At 46.0% G+C, this 26010-nt stretch overlaps 1 protein-coding gene across 6 annotated transcripts in view; it reads right to left on the bottom strand.

The window, feature by feature from the left end:
- Positions 1-21320, bottom strand: part of Ntrk2 (neurotrophic receptor tyrosine kinase 2) — a 320663-nt gene extending 299343 nt beyond the window's left edge. The window contains exons 1-2 of one of the 6 annotated variants that reach the window (XM_057787616.1): positions 21081-21320; positions 18936-19479 (exon numbers count right to left, since the gene is read on the bottom strand). In XM_057787616.1, the coding sequence (XP_057643599.1) occupies positions 18936-19147 (212 nt within the window). In that variant the 5' untranslated portion in view covers positions 19148-19479; positions 21081-21320. Of the gene's footprint in view, positions 1-18935; positions 19480-19869; positions 20161-20428; positions 20632-21080 lie in introns of those variants that run through there. The other 5 variants (XM_057787617.1, XM_057787615.1, XM_057787618.1 and 2 more) reach the window with 5 other exon arrangements.
- Between the last annotated feature and the right edge of the window lie 4690 nt (positions 21321-26010).

Below are 26010 nucleotides of genomic sequence, written 5' to 3'. Positions count from 1 at the left end.
TAATGAGTTCTTCTTTTCACTGCCAGGAAGCTGAGGACAATCGCTGGACTCAGCCGTCGTAACTAATCCAAGCATTTGGGGTAGATGGCGTTCTGATCTCTCTCTCATCTTTAATCCCCTATTTCCTCTTATTTTTACCCTGTTAATTTATTACGCAAAATTATCGTCATCAGCTTTTCAAACTAGTGAGGAATTGTCTTGTTGTGCTTCTAATATTTGTTCATTAAAAAAATATGTGACCATCACATATAATTGCTTGATCTCACAGTAAGATGATCTTACAGAAAAAATACTGATAAAAAATGAAAATTTCACCAGAAGTGGTGACACACGCCTTTCATCCCAGCACTTAGGAAGCAGAGGCAGGTGGGTGTCTGTGAGTTCAAGCCAGTCAGGTCTACCTGGAGAGTTCCAGGTCTAACAGGGTTACATTGTGAAATCTTGTCTCAATTTTTTTTCTTAAAACTTTGATCACATGCATGAATTACATTTTTAAATGCTTTCTCCTCTCTCTGCTACTTCAGGTAAACCAGTGTGTCACTGACGATTCCCGAGGAAGAAATGCCAGTGAAGGGACCAGGCTAGAGAAACCTGGCAGCGCTTCAGCTGGTGTGCACCCCGGCAGAGCAGCGCTAGAAGCTGCGGGCCAGACAAGTCACTCCACACAGACAGATGCTGGGAACTGGGAGCAGTTATGCTCACCACTATACCACCAATGCCCGCTGTCGCTGGTAACTGAAATCCCTGCCCAGCTTCCTAGGTCAAGCACGGCAAAGATAGAGAGAGAGAAAGAGAGAGAGAGATCAGTGAGGGGAAACAGCAAAGGGGAAGGGTGCAAACGGGGAGAATTCAGGTCTCTGCGAGGGTCTATACCTGTGTGACACGGGCTTGCGGTTAGTGGTTGTAAGGGTGGGGACAAAGGACGGCTGCAGTGCCCATGGAACTCGTGGTTTTCCCGCCAGAATGTCATCTTCCATGTTAATGTCTCATTGTGTCTATAGAAGGCAGAAGATCGCTTTCTTTGGAATCCAGTTACAAGCATGCTAGTGTGAGTGATCCCATGTGTTAGAGGCTGCTGTGTGACTGTGACTGGGGAATGTGAGGTGCAGGAAGACGGACAGTGTCTGCAGCTTTTAAACAGATCTGTTATAAACCCCCTTATTCATGGAACATGGTTATTTAAAGACCACCCTTCTGAGCTAGCTGGATCACTCCACAACAAGGAGAAGGGTTGTTGCCCAGAGATCTGAGAGCGTGCACGGGTCTGGCTGATGCGCATGGCCAGGATTGTAGACAGCAAAGACCTCTGGAAATGGGTAATGGGATAGCACAACACACGGATGTGCAAAATGGCAGTCCACTAAATGGTCAAAATGCTACAAATGCACATATTTTGTAGAAGCCTTGTAATTAAAGGACATGCAATAATGGGTAAATTGAAGTGTAGACTGTTTACCTCTAGTGTCCAGAAGAACAGTTAGAAACCTGCTGAATAAAGTGGGCAAGTCTACCACACATGCAACAGCTGTAGAAAAAGACTGTGACCTGAGTATCAGTGGTTAAATCTGCCTCCTGCCTGCTCAGCACAGACAGCCAATAACCCAAATAGTTAAGCGCACCAGGCAAGAGGAGACTACTGGGCAAATCAGCCCAGAGGCTTTCCATCGTGCAATAATGGGACAGGTGCCATTCCTTCGAGTCTGTGCTCCCAACCACAGCACCTGTTCAATGCCAAGGTCAAGGGAAATCCTTTACTTTATTGCAGTTCTTTCTCAGACTCACAAAACCCACCACAAAATCCAGTTGAGGACAGACAGTCAAAACCTAAGAGGAACGGGTAAACTGAGTCAAGCACTTTACACGCATCTGTTTAATTCAGCCTCACAACATCCTACAAGAAAGGTTTTGTGGTTACCCCCTTGTCCAGATGAAGAAGCAGAAACGTAGGAATGGAATCAACGGGTACAAAGTGGCAGGGGTTGCTGCTCGCCTCCTCAAGTACCTAGGAACATGCCCTTCCTTACAGCAGTGACCACACCCCTCAGTCAGGATGGCTGCCGTCAAGAACCTGACGGCAAATGTCAGAGAGGGCTTGGGGGAAGAAGAGCCCTTATCCCGGGGGGTGGGGTGCAAGTTAACACACCCATTGCGAAGTCAGTTTCCTCAAAGAATAAAAATAAGATTTCCACATGGCCGAGCTCTTCCACCTTCTGGGCATATATACCCAGAGAGCTTTATATCCTACCAGAGATACTTGTACATCCGTGTTTACTGCAGCTCCATCTAAGATGGCAAGGAAATGGAACAACCTATATGCTCACCAACAGGAAAATGGAGAATGAAAACTTGGCTACATATAAAATGGAATATTATTCAGCTCTGAAGAAAAATAAAATAAGAAAATTTGCAAAAATCAAGAGATATATTCAGAATGTATAATATCAGTTTAAGGCTGCCCAATCTCCAAAAGGAAAAGGAAGCTTGTTTTCCCCCAGATGAGGCCCCCAGCCTGCGACACATTGTGCTCGTGTGGTAACAGCAGAACACCTGGAAATGACAGTAACAAGGGTGACAAAGGCGACAGGAAGGGTGGGGTGCAGGGGAAAGACACTGAGTCCAAAAGAGGGCAGAAAGCAAATCGTTTTTCTGGTTTTAACTCTGTCGTATTTCTTCTCTTTAGCGGTGAATAAGCGCATCAAACTGCGTTTTGATAGTGAATGTGGTAAAGTCTAAGTGGAGCTCACAGCTTCAGGATGGCCATTCCAACCGCACAGAAGATGCGAAGAGTTGGAGCCTGGGCGAGGGTGTGAGTGCCTTCCTTACCCTACCTGTGCAATGCTTACGGTGAAGTTACTGTTCGTGATTATCTAAAAAGAAAAGGAAAATGATGAGAAAGGGAGCCTTTCATAGCATTAGGGTTCTCCTAGGACAGAAAGCAAGTGGGGGAGGAGACGAAGAGTAGAACCCACATCCTGTGCTCATGCTGCCCTTGCTGGGAACGTGGCGGCTCACCATGGGTCACATCCCTGCAGAGTAAGGAGAGGCTCTGCCATGAAGGAGTGTGAGTAGCATGGTGAGTCCCCTGCATGCTCTCAGGACACACCCCCCATGATGATGCTGTTCTAGAGCATTCTCCAGCTCAGTACCACAGAGACACCTGTTAGACAAGCTGTCTATAGGCCCTTGGCTCTGGGGCATGGCCTGGGCAGTTCGAAGGTGCTCACTCTGTGTTCTTTCACCAGGTTCCTCCACATGAGGTGGAGAGGGGAACAAGGGACAAGAGAAGGCTCTTCCCTGAGTCATATACTCGCTTCTTGGCCAGGTAAAAAAAAGATCTACCTCTGGCGCCTATAGAAGTCTATTTCTTTGTGTCTAACTTCCCCATGGTAAACTGTGCCATGGTGTGCAAATCTCTAGCCATGATGGTGTGGAGAGAGGCTCTTCTATGTACTGTACTGGGAAATCACTAGATTTGTTGGTGCATTCTGTATAAGGTCCCAGGAGTTGTTGAGAGATGGGTAGGGTGGTTCAACTAGGAAAAAAAACGAAAGTTTTATTTGTGCCTTCCAAGTGGGTTAAAGGTGTGGTAGGAACTGGTCTATCCAGAATCTAGAAAAATAACAGAGAAGACGTGCTTGAAATACATTTGTTGACTAACTAAAACGGGAATGCCAGTCAGGCAGTGGTGGCACACATCTTTGATCCCAGCACCCAGGAGGCAGAGGCAGAGGCAGAGACAGGTGAATCTCTGTGAGTTTGAGGCCAGCCTGGTCTACAGAGTGAGTTCCAGGACAGCCAGGGCTACACAGAGGAACCGTGGCTTGAAAAAGCTAAAAGAGTGACTGTCCTAGCTTAAACATGCATATATACATATACTAATATATATCCTGATATATCCATATTATTACATATCATACATATCCTAATATGTACATATATTATACACATGCATCATATATAAAACATGTGACATTGTATATTGTATCTCCTAATATATATATGTTATTATATATTATACATGTATTATATATTGCACATATATTATATTACATGTTGACATATATCCTAATATGTACATATGTTATTATATGTCATACACATATGCAGTATATGTACAATGTATTATATATCCTAATATATAGATATTATTATAGATTATACATATATCCTAACATGTACATATATATTATATATGTGTCCTAATATATTCATAGGAAAAAGACAGCTCAGTCATAAAAGTGCCCATCTCTCTTTGAACTGGACATGTATGAATATAAAATGGAATAAACAGAATTACTGGCTCCACCAATTCCAAGGTGGGCTGAGCAAGCAATAAAACCAGCACTGAGGCTCCAGGAGAGAATGTTATTTGTTTATTTTTTGTTTTGTTTTCTGTCAAGATAGAAAATCCTCAAATGAATAAATAAGATAACTAAAGAGCTAAATTCCAGAGAGAAGTTTCCTTGACTCACCGTGAGACCTGTGACTCTCTCAAAATGATATCAGAGGTCAACATTACAGTCAGTTTTGTAATGATGCCCATTCCTTTTGAAATTCTTAACTTCCCAAACCCATGGGGATTCTAAATATATATAAGTAGATATTTACATGTAAATATATAGCATTCTATAAACATAAACAAATGGATGTTATTTAACTCACGGAGGAATTATCTGTTTGGATCTTTCAACACCATCTGTTCACCTATAGATCCCTCCACTCTATTTCTAGAAGCTTCCCAATCTCATATGGCAATGATATTATGATCAGTGCTGCAAACAACTATAAAAAAATTTCTCAGATGCAAAACGGTGTTGATTGCTACAAATGCAAATGAAGCCCCATGCAACGTCCACAGCATCAACCTGATGCATCTTGGCTGCAAAGCACAAACACGTACGCTATCAGGTAGGGAGCTAATCTGTCCTTAGCAGTGTATAGTTCTGCTCTGAACATTAGCAGTTCTTGGAGAAAAGTGAACAACCTCTGCCATCTGTGCCACAAGGAGCATAAATCACGTCTGAGCTCTCATTCCAGCATCACCTTACATGTGAAGCCCCATACGTGCAGCTCAAGGAAAGCTGCAATTAATTGATCCGTGAGGCTCTCTGCTATTGGCTGTTACACGACACAGCAGACACAGCTCTGCATCCTCTCACACTTGTGCACTGGAGATCAAATGTCTCCCCTGCATTCATCTCTGCTCCTTCTGCGTCTCTCTCCATCTGCATTCCCTTATCCTCCCATCTCGTCCCTGTCATCTTTCTTGTTTAATAAGCGTTCATCTGCCCTCACCAAATCTTGGCCTTTTGCCCTTCTGCAATCAATTGGTTTCTTGCTGCACACAAGCTAATAATGTGCATTTTAATTCTGTGAAGGTTATTTGCATAAATAAACACCATAACCTAATGACTTTAGAAAACTCACATCTAGAGATGTACATATTGATGACTAAAACACCAATTCGAATATTCTTACTTGGAACCCTAAAGTATAGATGATAGATAGATAGATAGATAGATAGATAGATAGATAGATAGATGATTGATAGATAGATGATAGATAAGTGGATAGATAGATAGATAGATAGATAGATAGATAGATAGATAGATAGGCAGACAGATATGTGATAGATAGATGATAGATAGATAGATAGATAGATAGATAGATAGATAGATAGATAGAAGATAGATAAATGATAGATGAGAAGATAGACAGATAGATAGATGATAGACAGACAGATGGATAGAGATAGGTTATAGATGGATGATACATGAATATATAGCAGATTCACGAGTGCATCTCCTCCTTTGTGTCTGGCGTGTTAAGAAAGAGCAGAAACAAGACACACCATCACCATGCGCACAGTTATCATGTACCTTGGCTCATGTAGTTTATATCCTACTAGGGTATAAAGCAAGTACACAGTGTGCCCTGGAGATGCCACGTGACCTTCACGTGACTGGGACACATGATGGTCCTGCAGGAGCAGGGGAGGGTGTGGCCTAAATGTTAGAGGAAATCTGGAGACTTAAAGGATAAGAAGGGGTCAGCTAGGGGTAGAAGGCAGGGAACAGCCAGTAGGCACTGAGAGCTGGTGAGAAGACAACTTGGTGCAGAAGCAGCAGAGTCGCCATATCTTCATACTAAATCCTAAAGGACCGACAGTCAAATAGCCAGGCCAGGAAGACGGCACAGAGTCGAGGACACGGAGCTTCTCTGGCTTATAATGGAGATGTTGTATGCAGGGTCAGGGACAATGAGGAGTTTCACTCTTCTACACGTAGACAGCCAGTTTCCCCAGCACTATGTGTAGAAGTAACTCAGTGTGGTAATGGTGCAGACTTCACACCTGAACCGCTGTACCAACCACGATGGAAGAGTCTCCCCCACATCTTTAAGACTAGGGAGTGACACCTGTGACGTGGTCTACCCTCGTGGCATCAGGCCCAAAGGAAAGACCTCCTTGGTCCCTAGTGATAGATTTTATGTCTTTAGTGGGGGATTCTGAGGCCCTGGACACAGGCCAAGAAGGAAGGGTGTGATCTTCAGGTAGGTATCCCCTGTGGTCCATGGAGACTTTCCTCACTTCACGTGTATGAACATGGCGGAGATGTGCCAAGTGAATGCCTGCAAGCTGCCCAGGATATTCTTCAGAGCTGAGGACCTGTGGACCAACTGGTCAATCACCCCATCACTGAGGTTCAAGAGGGGAGACAGATCTACAACAGGTAAATAAGGGGTATTGTCCTGGCAAGTTTTGTGTCAACTTGACTCAAGATAGAACCACTTGGAAAGAGGAAAGCTCAAATGAGAAAATGCCCCTAACAGACTGGCCTGTGGGCATTTTTTTTTTCATTGATATTCACAGGGGAGGGTCCAGTTCACTATGAGAAGTACCACTCCTGGGCTGGTAGTGGGCCTGGATTCTATAGGAAAGCTGGGCAAACCACAGAAGCAAGCCAGTAAGCAGACCTCCTCCATGGTCTTTGCTTCAGTTCCTGCCTCCAGTTTCCACCCTGACTTTTCCTTAGTGATGGACTGTGATGTGGAAGTGTAAGCTAAAATAAACCCTTCCCTCTTCAGAATGCATTTGGTGTGGTGTTTATCACTGCAATAGAAACCCTAACTAAGACAGGTGTATTTCCTGAGAATATCCCGTGGGGCTACCAGGCTGTTTAGGCAGCTTCGAAGCAAACAGAGTGGTGCGCACAGCTCAGACAGCATTCTAGCTTACACACATTAGGTGGAAACAACCGAGATTCAGTACAGTGGGTGCAAACAGACGTATCTGCGTCTGTGCAATGAGCACAGCAGACTATTTCCGGAAGGAGGAACAGACTGAGATGAGAGAGGAGTTGCCTTGGAAAGGGACCGAGAGACCCAAGATTGCAGCACCAGTAGAAGAGAAACCAACGCTTCAGAAGACACCCGTTCACACTGCTCGCCTTGTTTACAATGTTCAGTGTTACTTTCTTAAAGTTAATCACCAATCAAATCATGTATAACAAAATTAATGCAGTTCAGAGAAAATACATGAAATCACCCTGAGGCACTCAAAGGTTCTGGGACTTTAGAAAGGACAAATGTGCCGATCAGAGTTAGTCCTGGGCAGTGAGTGAAGGAGAGGGGGAGGGGTATCTGTCAGGGGATTCACCTGGCCATGCCCTGATGGAGATGGAGCCTCCACCAAGCTTAGCCTAGTGCTGCCAAACATCTTAACTGTAGAATTAAATGCTCTGGGCTCTGATTCCAAGATCACTGAGCAAGCTTTCAGCCATAATTTGTTCTTCTTTAGAAATAAGCTTGTGTGGAAAGAGATTCTTGTGCTGATCTCTGTGATCTATCTCATGAAATAATCATGTGAACTCTTTATATCGCAATATGACAACCAAGAAGGATGGAGGAGTGGAGGTGGGGGTGGGGAGACCATCATCTTTGGAAATGAGAGCCCCGGAGAAATTATTAGCAGGGTCATGACAAAAATCAACATTTTGAAAAGGCCAGTGCCACTCCCATGTCCATTCTGGCCTAAAAAGCTACATATGCCTAAAGTGGGTAAGGAGGCAGGCATGCAAGCTAGGGGCTATCACAGTATTGTAAGGAAAAGATGACAGTGATAGAGGTTACATTGTTTTAAATTAAGTATTTATTTGATGTGTGTTTTCCCTCTCAGACTGTAAGCTCCCAAAAGGAGACGAGGTCAGCCTTTCTTAGCACATCCCAAGTATGTAGCACAGCATCTGACACAAGTAAAAGTCCAGTAAATATTTTTAAAAAGAAGGTATGGGTAAGGAAAGAGGAAACAAAATGGACAGGAGAGCTAACGAGAAAAGATTATGTTTGTTTAAGAAACGTTTGAGTTGACAAGGTTAACTCAAAAAAATCAGTAGTCCTCCTTTACACGGATGATAAATGGACTGAGAAAGAAATCAGAGAAATGTCAACCTTCACAATATCCAGAAATAGAATAAAATATCTCAGAGTAACCCTAACCAAACAAGTGGAAGACTTGTATGACAAGAACTTTAAACTTTTGAAGAAAGAAATTGAAGAAGATATCAGAGAATCTAGACAGCAAAGAGGACCCTAAGAGAAACATACATGGATCTAATCTACATGGGAAGTAGAAAAAGACAAGATCTCCTGAGTAAATTGGGAGCATGGAGACCTTTGGAGCGGGTAAAAGAAGAGGGGGGAGGAAGGGACGGAAGCAGAGAAAAATATATATAGCTTAATAAAAATAATAAAAAAAGAAAAAAGAAAAGGAATTAAGCTCAAAAAAAGAGAAAGAAACATTTGAGTTGAGTTGATAAAAGAATGACTACAGTAATGTAAAGGAAGAGAGACCCAGGTTTCTGGCCTGTGATCCCAAGTGGGCGTGGCATCATCTGTTAAGGGTAGATGGTTTAGAGACACTGACCATGAATTTAATTTGTAAGTGCTGAGTGTCATACACTATTGCATATCCAGAGGGAGTGTTCAGTAACGCTGAGCTCACAGACCCAAAGATGATCACTGGAAGTTCATGAGAACATGGATGAGATTTCATTAGCATGAAGAAGGCAGCCGATGCTGTACCTAAGGATGGAGCACCCCAGGAACAGAAGCATCTGTGGTCAAAACTTCAGGGATATCAACTTTTAATGGAGAACCAGAAGATGACTCCACAAGAAAGGCCCAAGGGCAGCAGCTAGAGATAGAGCACCATGTGACCCATGAACCAGGGGAAAAGTGTTTCAAGAAGGAAATGGCAACAAAGCCACGTTCTTCTAGGATGTCCCCAGATCAGGGCAGAGTGTTACAGTTTAAGAATTTCCATCAGGAAGGTTGTGGAGGGAACAGGGGTGGAGAGACACACATGACAGGGGATTAGATCAGTTTTGAGATCCAACTTTGGTGGGGCAGGATTCTTAGCATGTTTAGCTGCACTATACTGTTCTCAACAACACCTGGGGAGAGTCTTTAGCCCTAATGAAAGAGTTTAATCAGCGAGAAGCTATGATTTAATCCTTGTTGATATGGTGTCCTCCATCATCATCCTCATAGAAGGTAACCAAAGAGACAAGTAAGCTAGGAACACTCCAGAGCTTCATCCACAGTAGACCAGACATGTCAAAAATGTCGTCAATAAACATAGAGCAGCGAGATTAGATATCAACACTTGAGCTAGCTAGAGTAAGCACTCAAAATTCAGGCCGATGGTACATTTTAGTCAGAATGTTATCTCTCTCTGGGAGGGGTCAGAGGATCCCAATTATCTTGGTGAGGATCCACAGGAAGGACACTGTCCAGTGCAGCAGAGAGCTGACTTGAGGGTGACTTAGAGAAATCCTACACGTCAGAATTCTGCTACCCAGCCACCCACAGTACCACAACACGCTCTGTTAAAAAAAATAAATAAATAAAAAGACTAAATATGAGAACAAGAAAAGGAAGTGCCGGTGTATGGCTGACTGATCAGAAGCAAGAGTCTTTTAAAGGTTATCATCCATCTAAGTCCCTACTTTTAGGTTCAACATTGAAGCTGTTAAGAGTCAGATGGTCACAGCATCCCAGACCCAATGTTGCTTTTATGAACCAAGGATTCCGAAGGGGCCAGACCCTCTCACTCCCTCTGATAGTTTCAACACACCTTGGAAGTTGCTTTCTCTGCTGTAACAAACACACCTGAGGCTGAGCCAATTTTGTTTGCAGTTCTCCAAAGCCAAGTGCTTGGCAAAAGTGACTACATGGTGTCTGGTGAGGTCTCATGACGGCCATGCAGAATGGAACTGGAGGAGACATGGGAACATGTCTTACAGCAACCCACTTTCACTGTAATGAAAACAATGAAACATGCCACCTGACTCACTCCCCCAAATCAGAGTACCTCCAGAAACCCTCAGTTCATTCATGGGGTCCAGACCCCATGGTCTATTCAGCTCTCACTAGGTTCTGCCTCTAAGACCCCACCAATTCTCTATAACATATATGGGGACTGAGGTTCCAGCACAAGGACCCTTGAGGTCAGACCTCATGCAAAGGTTGTCAAAATTCAAATACCATCTTCCTGTAGAGGGCTCCTTCTACTTAGACCAGGCTCTGTTACCCATGTTCTGTGTTAACTTCATTCAGCCCAAGTCCAGCTGGAAGAATGGTGGTCTTCTATGCAGGAAGGGCGACAAAGCAAGATTCCTCCCAATCCTTTAGCATTTGCCACCAGATCCCCACTGTGTGTGTGTGTCTGTCTGTCTATCTGTCTGTCTATCTGTGTCATTCTGTCTGTGTCCTGGGAACATGAGGAGGGGATGAAAAGTACCACAGACATAAGAAGGAGTTGCAAAACCACAAAGGAAAGTGCCAAAGCACCCAGGTGTTCTTGTCAACTTAGACTGCTACAAACAGAGTGTGTGCGAATAAGTCATTTTTGACAACAGAAGTTTATTGCTCATAGTCTGAAGGCTGGCAAGGCCAAAAGCAAGGTCCCAGCAGATGCTGTGTCTAATGGGGCCTATTTATCACATGTGGCACCTTCTATATGTGTCTTCACATTGTAGAGAGAACAGCTGAGCTCTCAAAAGTCTCTTTCTAAACGGTGTTCATTCTGTTCACAAAGGGTCTGCCACCTCCTGGCATCACTGTTTCGGGGGTTCAATGTCAACATATAAATCTAGGGGTGGACATAAGCATCCAGTCATAGGACAAGGGATATGAAACCTCCTGTGGCACCCGAGAGGAGGTCCTCAGACACCTTTGAAGTGACCCTGGATCCAACTGAACAGTAACTGCAGTTGGTTGGCTTGTTTGGGGTTTTCTCTTCGGTTGACTGGTTGTGTGGTTGTGTGGGTGGGGAAATTTAGGCAGTTTGTCGATGGGCTGGGCAGTTGGATGGGTGGGTGGCTGGGTGGTTGTGTGGTTGTGTGGGTGGGGGTGATTCAGGCAGATTGTCGGTGGACTGGGTAGTTGGATGGGTGGGTGGCTGGTTGGGTGGGTGGTTGTGTGTGTTTGGGGAAATTTAGACAGTTTGTCGGTGGACTGGGTAGTTGGATGGGTGGGTGGCTGGTTGGGTGGGTGGCTGTGTGGTTGTGTGGGTGGGTGGTTATTTAGGCGGTTTGTTGGTGGGTGGGGTGATTCCTGGGTGTTTTGTGGTACTGGTGATTGAGCCTAGAGCCTTGACACACGAGGTGTGCCTTCTACCACGGAGCCACTTCCTCAACCAGTCTGTTTGTTTTGGAGAGAGGTGCTTGGTTGTGTTTTATTTTTATTTTTTAATCATACCCTGCCAGGGAATTTAAAGGTCACCATGTCAAGCTCTCTTGCTCACATATAACAAATGAGTAAGGCAGCTTCAGCAAAGAATGCGGCCTGTGTACAGCGAGCAAGAGTCACATTTGGCTGTGATACCTCTCTCACAGCAAGGGACTCTGGAGTCCATGAAGTAGAAACAAACCCTGTAGCAAGGCTTTTGAAATATTTTCATTTAAATATTGATAATTTAAATATTTATTCATTTATTTATTTATTTGTGCTCATGTACAGACATGTGTGTGTAACTGTATGTGTATATGTGCTTGTGTGTGTGTGAAGTTCAGAGGACAGCTGGCAGGAGACAGTTCTATCCATGGTCTTAGGGATCAAACTCAGGTCCTCAGGTTGGGTGGCAAGTCACCTTACCTACTGAGCCATCTTGATCTCTCATCCTTTTAAAAACATTTTTTTTCTGATCTTACCCAGTTGTACTGTATTTCACAAGTCATGTGAAAAGGCAAATCCCAGCATCCTTTGATTCAGATCAGTCTCTGTTTGTGTTGAACAATCATCAGAGACACAGAAGAGAAACTAACATTTACAAACTCTGCTCGGAGATGCCCCGCCAGGTCACGGGCAAGCCAATAGGGCAATGACTGAAATGAAATGAGAAGAGTAACTTAATGCAGCTAACCCTCTGTTGCCAGGAGTTTCATGGACCCCTATAACTCAGCCTGAAGGACCACACAGAGCCCATGTTCAGCAGAGATTTACCTAGGCATAGTCACAGGGTGCTACGCGAATATCATTCTGGCGTGTACGGGTATGCATAAAGACTGCAGGAAAGGTTGGGGATCTGAAAGCTAATTGACCTTCATTTGACATAGAAAAGGAACTCTAAATAGAGCGTAATTAACAGTTTTATTCCCTATATAAGAATATTCAAAATTATTGAAGTCACCTAAATAATGTATCTCTTAACAGACTGCAAAGAAACTAAATGAAAGAGGGAGTGGGAGGGGAAATGGGGAGAAACATCAGTCCACCCCTTCCCCCACCACGGCGCCATAAACATTTATTCAAATCTCCAGAAATCTTTTGCCTGCGTTCTGAAAACCAAATCCAGGCAACTGCAGTTGAAGAGACTGAGGCCTGGGGTTCACTGGGGTTCCATCCCTAACTACGCCCTACTCCATCAGAGCACTGGGCAGACAAGTGAGTCTGGCAGCCCCTCATAGACCATCAAAGTCCTCACCTACTTCAGGGCGAGAGCCCATCAGCTTCATCTCAGGTAACGTCCCACGGGAAACCTGAGCTCTGTCTTAGAGGTGTTTTCTCACTGGAGCGTTCTGACGTGACAACATGAAGGACAGCAGCTAAGTGGACCCTGAGGTTTGCTCACTGGCTTGACTGTGGAGCTGGGTCTGCTGTCTTAGAGCATTGAGAAAGAAGGGTGGAAGAGAGGCCAGGGAAGGAGAAATCTGTACTCTCGGGCCACAGGTCTGTCAGGGAGCTATCAGACTATATAAAGGGCTGGCGGCCCCGACTATGACAAAGACGTCCTTCTGTCCTGGGTTCTATGCTATTCTCCGGTATCAGCCCACCACACCGGTCCATTTGGCATTCCTCATCTGGGCCAAGTCATGAGGACTTTTCTTTGTAGCCCCATTTTGTGAAGAGCTGTGTAATAAAGGGGACCGTATATGCAGCTATGCTTTCTTCAGTGTAAGTTCAACACAAAAAGGCATGTCTTCCCATGCGAAGGTAGAGTCACTGCTTTGGAATCTCTAATGGCCCCAGCCTCTTTAATTGCATTTCTCACATAGAATGTGTTTGTGCAGAAAAAGCCATCCCAAGCTTGTCTTCCCATTGCTAAAAATTCTCTAACTGTGGCCTGGAGTTAGGCCTCTGTCTGAAGACAAAGAACTGAGGAGCAATCCCCAGTAGAGAGGCCACGATGCTCGCTTGGATGCAAGGAGACAAAACTTCTTATTCCTGCAAGACCGTGGGGATTTTGCATAGAGGAGGATAGAGGCTCTAGGGCCCCTTCTCCTCCTGTGGTCTCGATGTGAAGCAGCCTTTCTGAACCATGGCCATACCACCCCGTCTCATTAGACCAGCACCGCCATGCCACGTTAGCAGTTCACGTTTTAAAAGACATAGTTTTGGGAAATTCAGAGCAAGACACGCCCGTGCCACACTCTGACATAAAGATTTTCAGAGAGTCACCAGGCACCCTCTTCTTCCACTGCTGCTGCCAGGACTGGAGCCCCCAGGCCCTAGCTGAAGCTTCCGGGAACTGTAAAGCCAGGAGAAGCTCGTCTGAGCATTAAAAGCAAAACTCTCCACTTACAAGGAGGCCAGAGTCCTGGAGACAGGGTAACCAGGTAGTGATGTCTGGGGTGGGAACCCAAAAGTCACACTTCCTGTCTCCATGACACCTGCAGAAAGAACTTAGTGTCCGCACGCTGTCTCTCTTTGGAGAGAAGTGGTAACTTCGGGAATATTCGTGCACTCATCTCCAGATCAATATTTATGATTTCCCAATCTCTCGGACACTCTAGAGAGTGCAGTAAGTGGTGGGGGGGGGGAATCCTGATGGTGTGGGATCTTTGCCTTTTTAATGGAGATCGACCAGCAATCAAACGTGGGGCTAAAATTATCAGGCTACCTTCATGCTCAGGTCTCTGCCATGTGGGGCAACAGGCTGAGATTTGTATTTTAAAATAGCTTGACAAAGTAGATCATGAAAGATGATCAAGCAACTAGAATCTATGGTTCTAGGCTCTTTTGTGCTCTCTCTCTTTCCCTCCCTTTCCCTCTTTCTGTTTCTCTCTCTCTCCCTTACCCCACATACACATATGCACATACAGGCCAAACAAAAATTCTGCCATCTATAAATAATATTTTCTATCCTGTATCCCCTTACTAATTTATAGTCATCAAGAGGAACTAGATACTAACATTGCTCAAAGGGATGGCAGATACAATGCCATATTCTACTTCATAGCTTTTGTTTACAAGAAACATTCGAGCAATTAAGAAAAACCAAGGTGGCCTAAAGATGATGGCAGTATATGGTCCCCAGTAAAGGTCGATAATATTGCTCTCCTTAATAGATAGGCAATAAGTTCAAACCAGGGAAATGGCTTGCCACTTAATGCAAAAAAAAAAAGGATGTGACAGGGAGAAATTAAATTTTCTTTCCCCAGCTAAACAAAAACTCTAGGTTTTACCCTTCAATAGCGTAGATATAGTCAGAGATCAAATAGATTCTCCCTAAGGGGAGAGAGGCTTAGCCAACTCTTCACCCTAGTCAACAACTCTGAAAGAGATGCAACGAAAGGTTTATGGACTGGAAGCAGCGAATGACCTTAAACAGACCTACAGGCAGCTCCAGGGAGCTAGGATCACTTTGCTTCAACCTCCCACCACTTGCTTGTAACAATATATAAGCCAGCTCTTCTCTTGACTCCAAGCACTCTGAATTCCCATAAGGAAGTATCACTTTTCAGAGAAGAAAATCAAACACATTTTCCTGGACATCCAATGACAGGAGGTGGGAGAGAGTCGGGTCACAAGGGTCACGGGGCCTTTTACCCAGCACAACAGAACGGGATTGAAGGCATGAAACTAGAAAGACTCCAAACGGTTGTGCTGAGCCAAGGGATGGACACACCTCCACTATGAGGACAGCAAGGTTGCACCTCCGGCTTGCAGACTGTCTGAGAAATGAATAACTTTGCAGTTATCAAAAAAGCCCAGTGTGGCTTGTGCAACCACACTCGAAACAAAATGCTGAAAAGCTGAGTCCCGAAGTTCTAGAATCATCAGTGGAAGAGCTGCCGAGTGGGTACCACATTGATGCCTTGGCTGAATCTTTGTGAATGCCAGGATGTTTTAAACACAATTAATTGCAATAGCAAGGCTTATTAAGGTACCAGGGCCAAAATCAATGTATTAATGGCACAGCATTCCTGTGCTTAACCAGGCGATGGTAAAATGCACATAGACGGGCTGGCAATAGAAGCTGTGAATTCTATTATGTTGTGCTAGGAGAAAGAAATATTAGACTTGGTTCAAATTATTGCCCCCAGTTCAGAGAATACCACTCAAGAAGTCCAGAAAAGGATCCCTACTGGTCACCATAAACACATGCCATGTTAAAATGCATGGCTCCCACAATGTGGATTACTGAATGCTATGGACCTGGACATTGAAAAACAAAAGTTTACCATGGTAAACTGGTTTTAGCAGTAAGCTAAGATGGCAAGCTTAACTGTGCCTTTTACCTAACACTTGGATGAGACTTAACATTGCCCTTTGCAATACACGTGGGCATTTGACACAATGTTGACAGAATTGACAGAATACAGAATTGTCCCCCGCCACAATGTGGAAACCTAGATGGCCGTAATCCCAGCATCACTGCACTAACATGTGACATCACTACTGTTTGAAAAGTGAATTTGGCAGAACCGTGGCATTAACCGTGTACAGACATCAGTAGCTGCCACTTGGCAATGGGATGCTGAGCATACATTAGTGATCCTCACAGAGAAATACGGATCTAGGCAGATCAGCTCAGCTGAAAAAGAATGTCACAGACATGCTGTGACACCAAGATTTCTAATAAAATAGATTCAAACAATGGCTCTGACATCATAGAATCGAGCTGACTTCAACTCTGAACAAACACGGCGTCCTATCTGTTAGCTAATCTATGCATATATTTTCAAAATATTCTGACATTTCTCTAGAGAGAACCCTAAGGGGCACACACCATGGTTGAAAATACAGACATTAAAAGACACATTATCTTTCAATCTATACAGTCAGCTGTTGCTTTAGCAAGTTCTGAAGGCAGATTACAGGTATCATTCCCGTTTTCAAAGGCCAGAAACATGTAACTTTAGCGGTAGGCTGGTAAACTCAAGTGCTGGCCCAGACTATACTAGGAATAGCACTGGACCAAATCATGGAATTCAGTTCCAACTTTAGCTTGTGTCCTCTGGTCGGGTTGTTCAAACAAATGTTATCATGTAAGAAAGCTCACACAGATGCGCTGTATCGGGCTGAGAATGAAACCAAGTCAGCTCCTGATACTGAGCTCAAAATAATTGGTCCTTTCCAAAGAAGTATTGCGGTACATTTTACAGATAAAGATGCTCAGTGTGCGGTAGGTAGGTTCAAGCACCACAGAGCGGATAAGTAGACAAAAACGCCTTCTCCAACCTTGCAGCTCCTCAGCCTGATGGGTATCACCAGCCTTCTCCCGCATCCTGAATCCTCAGTCACACACAGTTCTCAGTCCCCTACCAATGGGTTTCCAAATCAGAGGGAAAAACATCAGACTAGATTAGGAACCGGGGTATCACCATAGAATGAATTACTTTAATAAATATTAAAACAAACAAACAAAAAAAAAAGGAAGCTGCCTTTGCATAGAAAAGGAGTACATCATCCAGAAGAAAGAAAACCTGGAATGCTCCATCCAAACTGTTGATTTCATGTGTTCATCAGGCAGAAAGCTCTGGAAAGTTAACAGTAGTGCTCTTTCAACTTAGAGATACTTCTCTTTTCTTTCTTTTTTTTTCTTTTCAAGCTGGTCTTAAAATGTTAGTGTAAAAAACTGACTTGAAAATCAAGCACTATGTCTCAATTCTCTCCTCATTCAATGTCTATCATCGAATTTTTAAAAAGCTGCAGTATCCAGCTGTGTAAATGTACCTTCTTGGTCTTAGAAATGCTCTAAGTTCCACAAGGCCCCTCCATCTAACTGACATCTGCCTTCGGAAAGGCAAGGGTTCTGAGAAAGGCCACAGGCTCTTCAGACAAGCCCAGCCTTGGGCAGGCTTTGCTGGGGCCATACCCACCCTACGCTCTCACTGGGATGCTGGGATTGTCAAAGACTGGGAATTTGGTCCCTGGACTCAGCTGTTCACAGATCGGGCTCAGCTATGCCAGGCCGGCACACTCCACGCTGCTGTCATTTCCTTCCACCCGAGTCCTAAAGCGTTGTCACCATCAGCTGAACAGCGAAATTAGAAAGGACTCTTGCTTACATTAAAAAACCAAAACAGGTTATCCTATGCCTTTGGCATTGGCAGACGCACTGGCAGAAAACACTGTTGTACATTGGGGGGAGGGGGTGCATGCGCACTCGCCAACCGGAAGGCCACAGCCCAAGCCCTACTTTCAGGGCTGCTTTTCTCCATCTCAAACACTGTGACGATCACCCAGGAAACTTAGCTTTATAATCCTCTACCCAGATGAATAAAACCTTGTGTTCCTGAGACATAAAATGCCAAAACCGCTGGGAAAGGGAACACAGGTGACCTCGGAAGCGGGAGAAAGGACTGTTGAGTTACTGTTCAGTTCCTGCTTGGAGTGTATTTGTCACAAGACATCCAACAGAAAAAAAAGAAATACATTTCTCTGCTTCTCCATCAAGCTGGGACAAACTGTAACCTTTCTAGGGACAGGAAGATCCGAGGCTAAAGCTACCATCCATTAGGGTACACATGGCTTTGCCTTGCCATCCCGTCTAGTCCTAGAGAATTATTCAACGGGCAATTAAGATTTATAATCCAAATGGTCTCAAAATCATTTCTCTGAGAAGTCAAGTCTAAATTAAATCAGCCCAGGCTTTTAGGTTCCCATGATCACATTTTCTCTTTGGAGCGAGTGCTTTTCGACACTCAGAACTTCTCCTCTTACAGCGCATCCTTGGAGCGTCCCTGCAAGCAATCACCCCAGCAAAACCCGACGACGCAGAGAGCCTCACTTCCTTCCACCGGTTTCTGAAAGTCCATGATTTTAGCCTCCTTTCTGGTAAATATTACTGAAACTCACACAGCACACACAGTATTTGACCAAACAAGAATGCTCCACTATAATTATCGTGTATGGACAGCCGGACACACACCCTTCAGAACTTTGAAATGAGATGCACGTGGAGAGAGAATATACATACATGCATTTATGGCTATATTTCTCTCTATATGGAATCTTAGTGTCGCTCTTCACCAGCTGGTATAAACCAGGGAACTTGCCATCCCGTCTAGTCCTAGAGAATTAGGACTAGATGCTATCTCTGTGGTCTCACGTCTCACAATGCTTGGGAAGGCATCCACACCGGGGGTATATACCTGCCTAAGCCCTGAAGTGGAGGACAGAAAGAAGAAAAAGTACATGGAACTCACATTTCAGTGATGTTCTCCGGGTCGACACTGTTAGGTTCCAACCTTGGAAATGCCACGATGCCAGGAGAAGGCTCCGTACACCAGATCCTAGAGGCACTGCATTTGCAGGACATGGGGCAGGCGAGAGAGGCCCTCCAGAAGCCCACAGCCAGCCAACATAAACCCCAGAGCCGCGCCATGGCGGGTCCATGCCACCTCGGCCAGGGCGACATCCCTCGCCGCCAGTGCCAATCAGTCGGAGTGCTTGTCCCTACGCTGAGCCTGGCGTCCCCCGCCGGAGGGGGGAGGCCTTTCCTGCGCCCTCTTGCTGCTCGGTGCCGGTGGCCTCCCGTGGAGTGGAGCGTACCAGAGACTGAGCCTGTCTGGGTTGAGCAGGTTGGCGCAGGCCAAAGGGTTCACAGTGGCCGGGACATCGCGGGCCGCTGCTCCAAGCCACAGGGCGGCTGCATGGTCCTACACGCCAGACACCACACGGTGGATCTCCCTGGACTCTTTGGGTCGTAGAACCGCTAAACCGGCACGGATATCGGTGCGCACCTCAGGGCTGGAGGACAAACAGACAGGGATGAGACCAAGCTTAGTGATTACACACCACCAACTGGGACACAGTCCCTCCGCGCTCTCCTCACCCCCACCAGACCCAAGCCTGTAGAATGGATGTCTGAGTGCCCAGCTCCCGCCCCGGAATCAACTTGCCTCACGGTGGCCCCCCAGTGTGCCCGCCCTCCCTCCAAGCCTGAAGCCGAGGCAGGAGAGGTCGGGAAAGGGTCTTTGAGAGCAGATCCCATGGCACAGGCCAAGCCAAGGACCCTCTAAAGAGGACTCGGAGCCTGCAGCGGCGACGGGGCCCCAATGATGCTGCAGAATCCTCCCCGGCCGCTGGGCGCGGGGAGGGGGGGGTGGTGGAGCGGGCAGGTGGCGCGGCACGTCCCACCTGGGGAGCAACTGCGGCAGAGGGACAGTGCCGGCCGAGGCCACCGAGGACTGTCCGTGAGGCTCACCCGGCCTCCGGCCCCAAGCGCAGGGATCAGAGCGCAGCAGCAACAGCAGCAGCAGCAGCAGCAGCAGCAGCAGCAGCAGCAACTGGGCTCTAACCCGCTGCCGCCGCCGCCTCTGCTACTGCTGGCGAAGTGACGTGAGGGCTGACGCAGAGCAGGGGCAGAAACTCCAGAAAATTAGTATGAAATCCAAAAACACACACGCACGCACGCACACACGCACATACACACACACACTCACACACACGAATAGCATAGCACCCTCCAGACAAAAGCAAGGCGGAGGGGAGGGAATCTGGGGGCGAGCAGGGAGGAGGAGGCTTGGTGCCAGCGGCTAGGCGCAGACAGCAGCATGTAGGAGTTCACACTCGCGCGCACGCACACACCTTGGCGGGATAGTTGTGCGGGTGTGCATGTGTGCGCGTGTGCGTGCGTGCATGCGTATGTGTGTGTTGTGTATGGTGTGTGTGTGTGTGTCCCTTTAGATCCAGGTACCTCTGAAATGCAGCGTTGCGCCGCTGGATGCTTCCTTGATCCCTAATTCTCACATCTCTTCCATACCGCAGTAGAGGTTAGCTCCCGGTTTTTGAAATGGAAGCCAGTCTTGGTTAGGCTCTGAAAAATGCGCTGATTCTTATTGTAGGAATCCTGCCTTTCCCTCTCCCTCCCCGCTGCGTTCTCCTTTCCCACCCTGCTCAAAAGGGAAAGAAAGCTAGTCCCAATATATAGAAAAGGCAAGCTACACCCCCCACACGAAAATAAATATATAATGAGGTGCGTTGGCAACCAAGGACCGTTGCCCGGTTCCGGACCACCTATTTAGGGGTGGGTGGTTCCAAAGCTCTCCCTGACGGGATTTTTGCCTAAAGAACGGAGCCTGCAGACGCAAGTGTAGTTCTGACAGGCCTTTCTCCAGCCATTTGCGCCATAGAAAGAGCCCAGCATGGGGAAGGGAGCGCGCCTGCCGTGCAGTGGGTTCCCTAAATGCTCTGCACCGACCCTGGCCTGTGGAGTGGGCGGCTCCGCGTCATCTTCTCTTATTCTTTAACCTGGCAGGATGCAGCCATTAGAAGATCACAGCTTCATTCCCCCACGACACCCACCCCCACGCGGGGCACCCAAGCCCCAGTTCCCTGCCCGGCCGTACCTTGCGCGTGTTCATGTGCGCGCGCGCATGTGCGCGAGCAGGATGTGCTTCCAGCTATCAAGAGGCCGGGCTCTGGCAGCGCCCTGGAGTCTCACTGGGGACACATGAGGCGATTCCGGAGAGTCGAGTGACAAACCGTAAGTGCTGTGCGGGTGCAATTAAATGACCGCTATGGGTCATTCGCAAGCCAGGTCTGAGCCTCTTCTCACCATTTGTGGCTCTGACTGCCCGCATATCCGCAGTCATTTAAAAGGGAATCCGGTAGATGCGCTGCAGTGCCTGACACTTCCGAGGGCTCTGGTGCCCCCGCGCGGGGAGAAGAAGCCCAGCACACTCAGATGCAAAGGCCCAGTACCACCATCCCAATGCCACGCTCTCACCAGGAACTGCGCTGCAGGCGCGCTCCAGCACCAGATGCGCAACTGCCGCGCTGAGTGCACGTTACTGTCCAGATAGTGCGCCTCTCACCCGACTCAGTCAATCTCCTGCCTCGGAAGTCCTCCACGCAACAAAAGACTATGTGCTGGAATCCAGTTCAAGACATGAGAATGGTCACCTATCTGCCAGCAAAGACCAGGAATGAGACGGATGGAGGAACCAGAGAAGTCAGGGTAAATGTTTGGGTCTCTGCACAATCTTAAGACCACTAGGAAATTAAATCCATCTAGAAGGGTTTTTCTTTTCTTTTCTTTTTTTTTTTTTTTTTTTTTTTTTTTGGTTTTTCGAGACAGGGTTTCTCTGTGGTTTTGGAGCCTGTCCTGGAACTAGCTCTTGTAGACCAGGCTGGCCTCGAACTCACATAGATCTGCCTGCCTCTGCCTCCCGAGTGCTGGGATTAGAGGCATGCGCCATTCTTCTAGATGTCACGACACTGAAATGCCTGACTGAAGCCTGGAGCAAAAGCCAGCAAGTCACCTCACCCCTTCGCTGAGCCCTGATACATGTGGAGATTGCACTACCGAGCTTCAGGTCACTACCCAGCTCTGCCTGCGACCGTTGTTGTTGTTGCTGTGGCACAGAAACTGAAGGAAGGCGGAAACGTCTTTGCCCAGCAGACACAGTGAAACCCTGCCCTTTACTGTCAATGTCCTTTTGAGAAGATGTGTGTACATATACACACTTGTGTGTTTGTGTATATATATAATATATTATACATATGAGTATACACACATATACATATGTGGGCTAGCCGACCATGGCACAGTCAGAGGAAAACTTGTAGAAATCTGTTCTCTCCTTCCACGTCTGTCCTGGGATCAAACACAGCAGATCAGGCTGGGTTACTCACTGAGCCATCTTAACTTCCTATTGCCCACGCCTTTGGGGTGGAGATGCCCTAAGGACGTTGGGGACAGGAAGGAGTAGCCCCTCCCTGTCTCGGGTCTATCTCACTCCTGCTTTTCTCAGACAACTCCCATAGCGATGCCCCATAGTGACCGCAGTATTGATGCAGCACCCAAGGGTCTCAGTGTTCGTGTGGTTTATAGACAGAAGGGGTCTAATGAATGTTGGAATATCTGCAGATGCGTAGACTACATGTGCAGTACTGCTACAATGGGACTGTCCCGCTTAAATTAGAATGGGCAGAGGCAGGCGGATCTCTGTGAGTTCGAGACCAGCCTGGTCTACAAGAGCTAGTTCCAGGACAGGCTCCAAAACCACAGAGAAACCCTGTCTCGAAAAACCAAAAAAAAAAAAAAAATTAGAATGGGCGGTCAGCTTCCTGCCCGTGTCCCTTGTACCACCGTCTTGGTGCGCAGTGCTCTGTCCTTAAAACAGATGATTTATGGAAACTGCTTAGAGGTGGGGATGCTATCATTTTTATTCATTGACCTAGCTCCAGATCACAGTGGGGGTGTGCTTAATGTGTGCTCGATGGCAAACAAAATAAACTGAGTTTGAAACATGCCTTACCTAACCTCTAACATAGTCAGCCATCCGCGTAAGCCTTCCTGGACACTGTCCCTCTCGCCCTGTAGTCCTGTGCTCTGAGGTCCCATATTCTTTCTAAAAACCTTACTCTCTGCCTCCTCTAGTAACCAGATATGTTCTTCACTGGAAGGGCCCCTCCTCCATTCACCATGGTGGCTTAGCAAACCATGGAGAATATCAGGACACATGGATAACTGATAACTCTATTTTAACTTACAGACTTAAAAATCTATATCAACTCTGAGACCTGAAAGCTCTTACACAGAGACCATTCCAAGGAGCCCCCAGACCTTGGCTTTTGAGGACGTAATAAACATTTTAGGTGGATCATGTGACGTAAAGATTGTTTCCCCCGGCCCCTTCAGTGAAGAGACAGGTTGGTGCGGATCCTGCCTGTGCTGAACTATGGTGTCTTCCCACATCTCTCCAGACACAGATGGTGAGCTAGGGTAGAAATGCAGGTTCATCATAGCCCAGTGCAGTACATACAAACAGTGTGCCTTTAAAGTTACACACACACACACACAATTTGCCCTTGGTACATGAAAAGTTACATAAAATCAACATACTTTTTCTTTTCTGACATTTTCTTTTATAGTACTTATGATAATCTAGTAAATTGATTCTAACATCAAATACTGGGTTGTAAAAGTCACAAAATGCTACCAATTTGTGTTTCTGACTGAGGATCAAACTCCAAATCAAACAACTAACTAAACATATGTATAAAATAACTTATCTTTTTAAAAAATAATGGACACCCGACAACAAAATGAAGGCTACATCAAAGCCTAACTCCCTTAATTTAGGAGACAAAACTCGGAGTAAGGGAAATTAAGGAAAGCAGAGCACTCAGGGTGGAGTAGATGTGTGGAAAGCCAAGAAATCTCGATCCTGATTAGCATTTTCAGAGGATGAAGCTACTTGTCATGGGGTCAGGGGGAGACCCCCCTCCCCCATGGAAGGGAACTGTGTCGACGAAAAGAATCAAGAGGCGAGACTTGGAAGGGAGCCGCTAAACCTCCTGACACAGAGAACGCTAGATACTGTACTCTAAAAGCGCAAAAAGAACAAGTGTCTCTAATTAGAGGCATTGACTGTGAGCTTGCTCCTTAAGATGGAAGTGTTGATAAACTCTGGAGAGGAGACCTGGAGCCATGGCTCACAGAGGACCTGTCGGTTTAGTTCTCAGCATCCACTTGGTAGCAGAGAGCTGCCTGCAACTCCAGTGCCGGGGTTCTGATGCCCTCTTCTGGACGCCTGGGGCACTGCATTGCTTACGTACTCTCCAGGCAAACACTCCTATAAAATAAATCATTATTCGTTAAAAGAGAAAGAAACAAAATACCAATGATAGCAAGCATGACAACAATGTCCAGATGATTTATAACTATGAACAAAACCTATGGGTTTACTATGAGCAACTCCATGCAAAACCTTTGATGACATAAATAAAAGACAGAAGCCAACAATGCTACAGGAAATGGAGGAGTCCCAGATTTTACACTGATATGAATTTATCTTTTAAAATCTTCCTACGTGGGGGTGCTGAGATGCTTGCTCTGCAGGCATGAGCACCTGGGTTCAAATCCCAGCACCCATGTAAATGACTGTGCGTGGCTGCAACCCCAGAACTGGGGGTAGAGATGAACAGGTCCCAAGAGCTCATTTGTCAGTCTAGACAAGAAAACAAGCTTCCTGCTCAATTAAGATCCTGTATCAAAGCAATGATTCAGAGAATGACAGAGAAATACACCCAGAATCCTGCCCTGGCTTTGTGTATGTGGACAGCTACTCCCCAACACATGCATCACCACCACCACCCCATTGTGCATGTGTGCATATGCGCGCGCGCACACACACACACACCTTCACACAAAGAAAATTCTAGGCCCAGATAATTTCACTAGTGAATTCTACAAAACATGGAAAATGACATCAAAAACTACTGACTTCCTTCTAGAGTATGAAGAGAGAACACTTTCCTGAACCTTCTATGAAGTTGGCATGACTGTGACATTCAAATCGCAGCAATCATGCTAACTTCCAGTCTCAACAACACACTAAGAATTCTCCTTTCTCTGGCTTTGCTGCTTTGCTAGTCTTTCTTGTTGTTTTGTTTTATTAAAGACTGATGTAAGAATGTCTTACTTTGCAGTTGCTATGCCAAAACCCCATAGAGGAAAGACTCAGAGGCTGCACTTGTCACCCAGACGCAGAGAAAGCAAGATGAGGATGCCTCCCTAATAAAAAGATACAAAGCCACATGGCTAACACAGAAAAAAATGGGCTAATTTAAGATGTAAGAGTTAGTTAATAAGAAGCCTGAGCTAATAGGCCAAGCAGTTTATAGTTAATGCAGACCTCTGTGTATTTCTTCGGGAATAAAGGGCTGAGGGACCAGAGGGGACAGAAATGTCTGTCTACACACCATGACCAAAGAAACTTAAAACAAAAAGTTTTTGATTTGAGGTTCATAGTTCCAGAGGGTCAAAGTCCATAACAATCATGGCACAGAGTGTGACAGCAGGTAGGTAGGCACTGGTGCAGTAGATGAGAGCTCACATTTCAATCCACAACCATGAAGCAGAGGGAGCTAACAGCAAATGATGCGGGCTTTGGGAACCTTAAAGCCCACCCACAGTGACACACCTCCTTCACCAAGGCCACACCTTCCAATCCTTCCCAAATAGATCCACCAACTGTGTACCAAGCATTCCAGTATATGAGTGGATGGGGGCCATTCTCATCCAAACCACTGTAGATGGCATCTCATTTCATTTTTTATTTAAATGTATATATTAAATCAAGCATATGTGATATTGAATATCTTTTAAATATTCTATTTGTATGCTTCCCCCACCTCCTTCTTCCCTCCTCCTCTTCTGCTTCTGCTGCTGTTTGGTTTGTTTGTGATGCTTGGGATTGAGCCCAGGACTTTGTACATGCTAGTTGAGTGTTCTACCAACTGAGCTACATTTACAGCCCTGTAATCTCT

The sequence above is a fragment of the Chionomys nivalis genome, chromosome 13 (genome assembly GCF_950005125.1).
Source record: "Chionomys nivalis chromosome 13, mChiNiv1.1, whole genome shotgun sequence".
NCBI classification, from domain to species: domain Eukaryota; kingdom Metazoa; phylum Chordata; class Mammalia; order Rodentia; family Cricetidae; genus Chionomys; species Chionomys nivalis.
The sequence above is the reverse complement of the archived record's forward strand: the minus strand, read 5'-3'. Positions and strand labels throughout refer to the sequence as shown.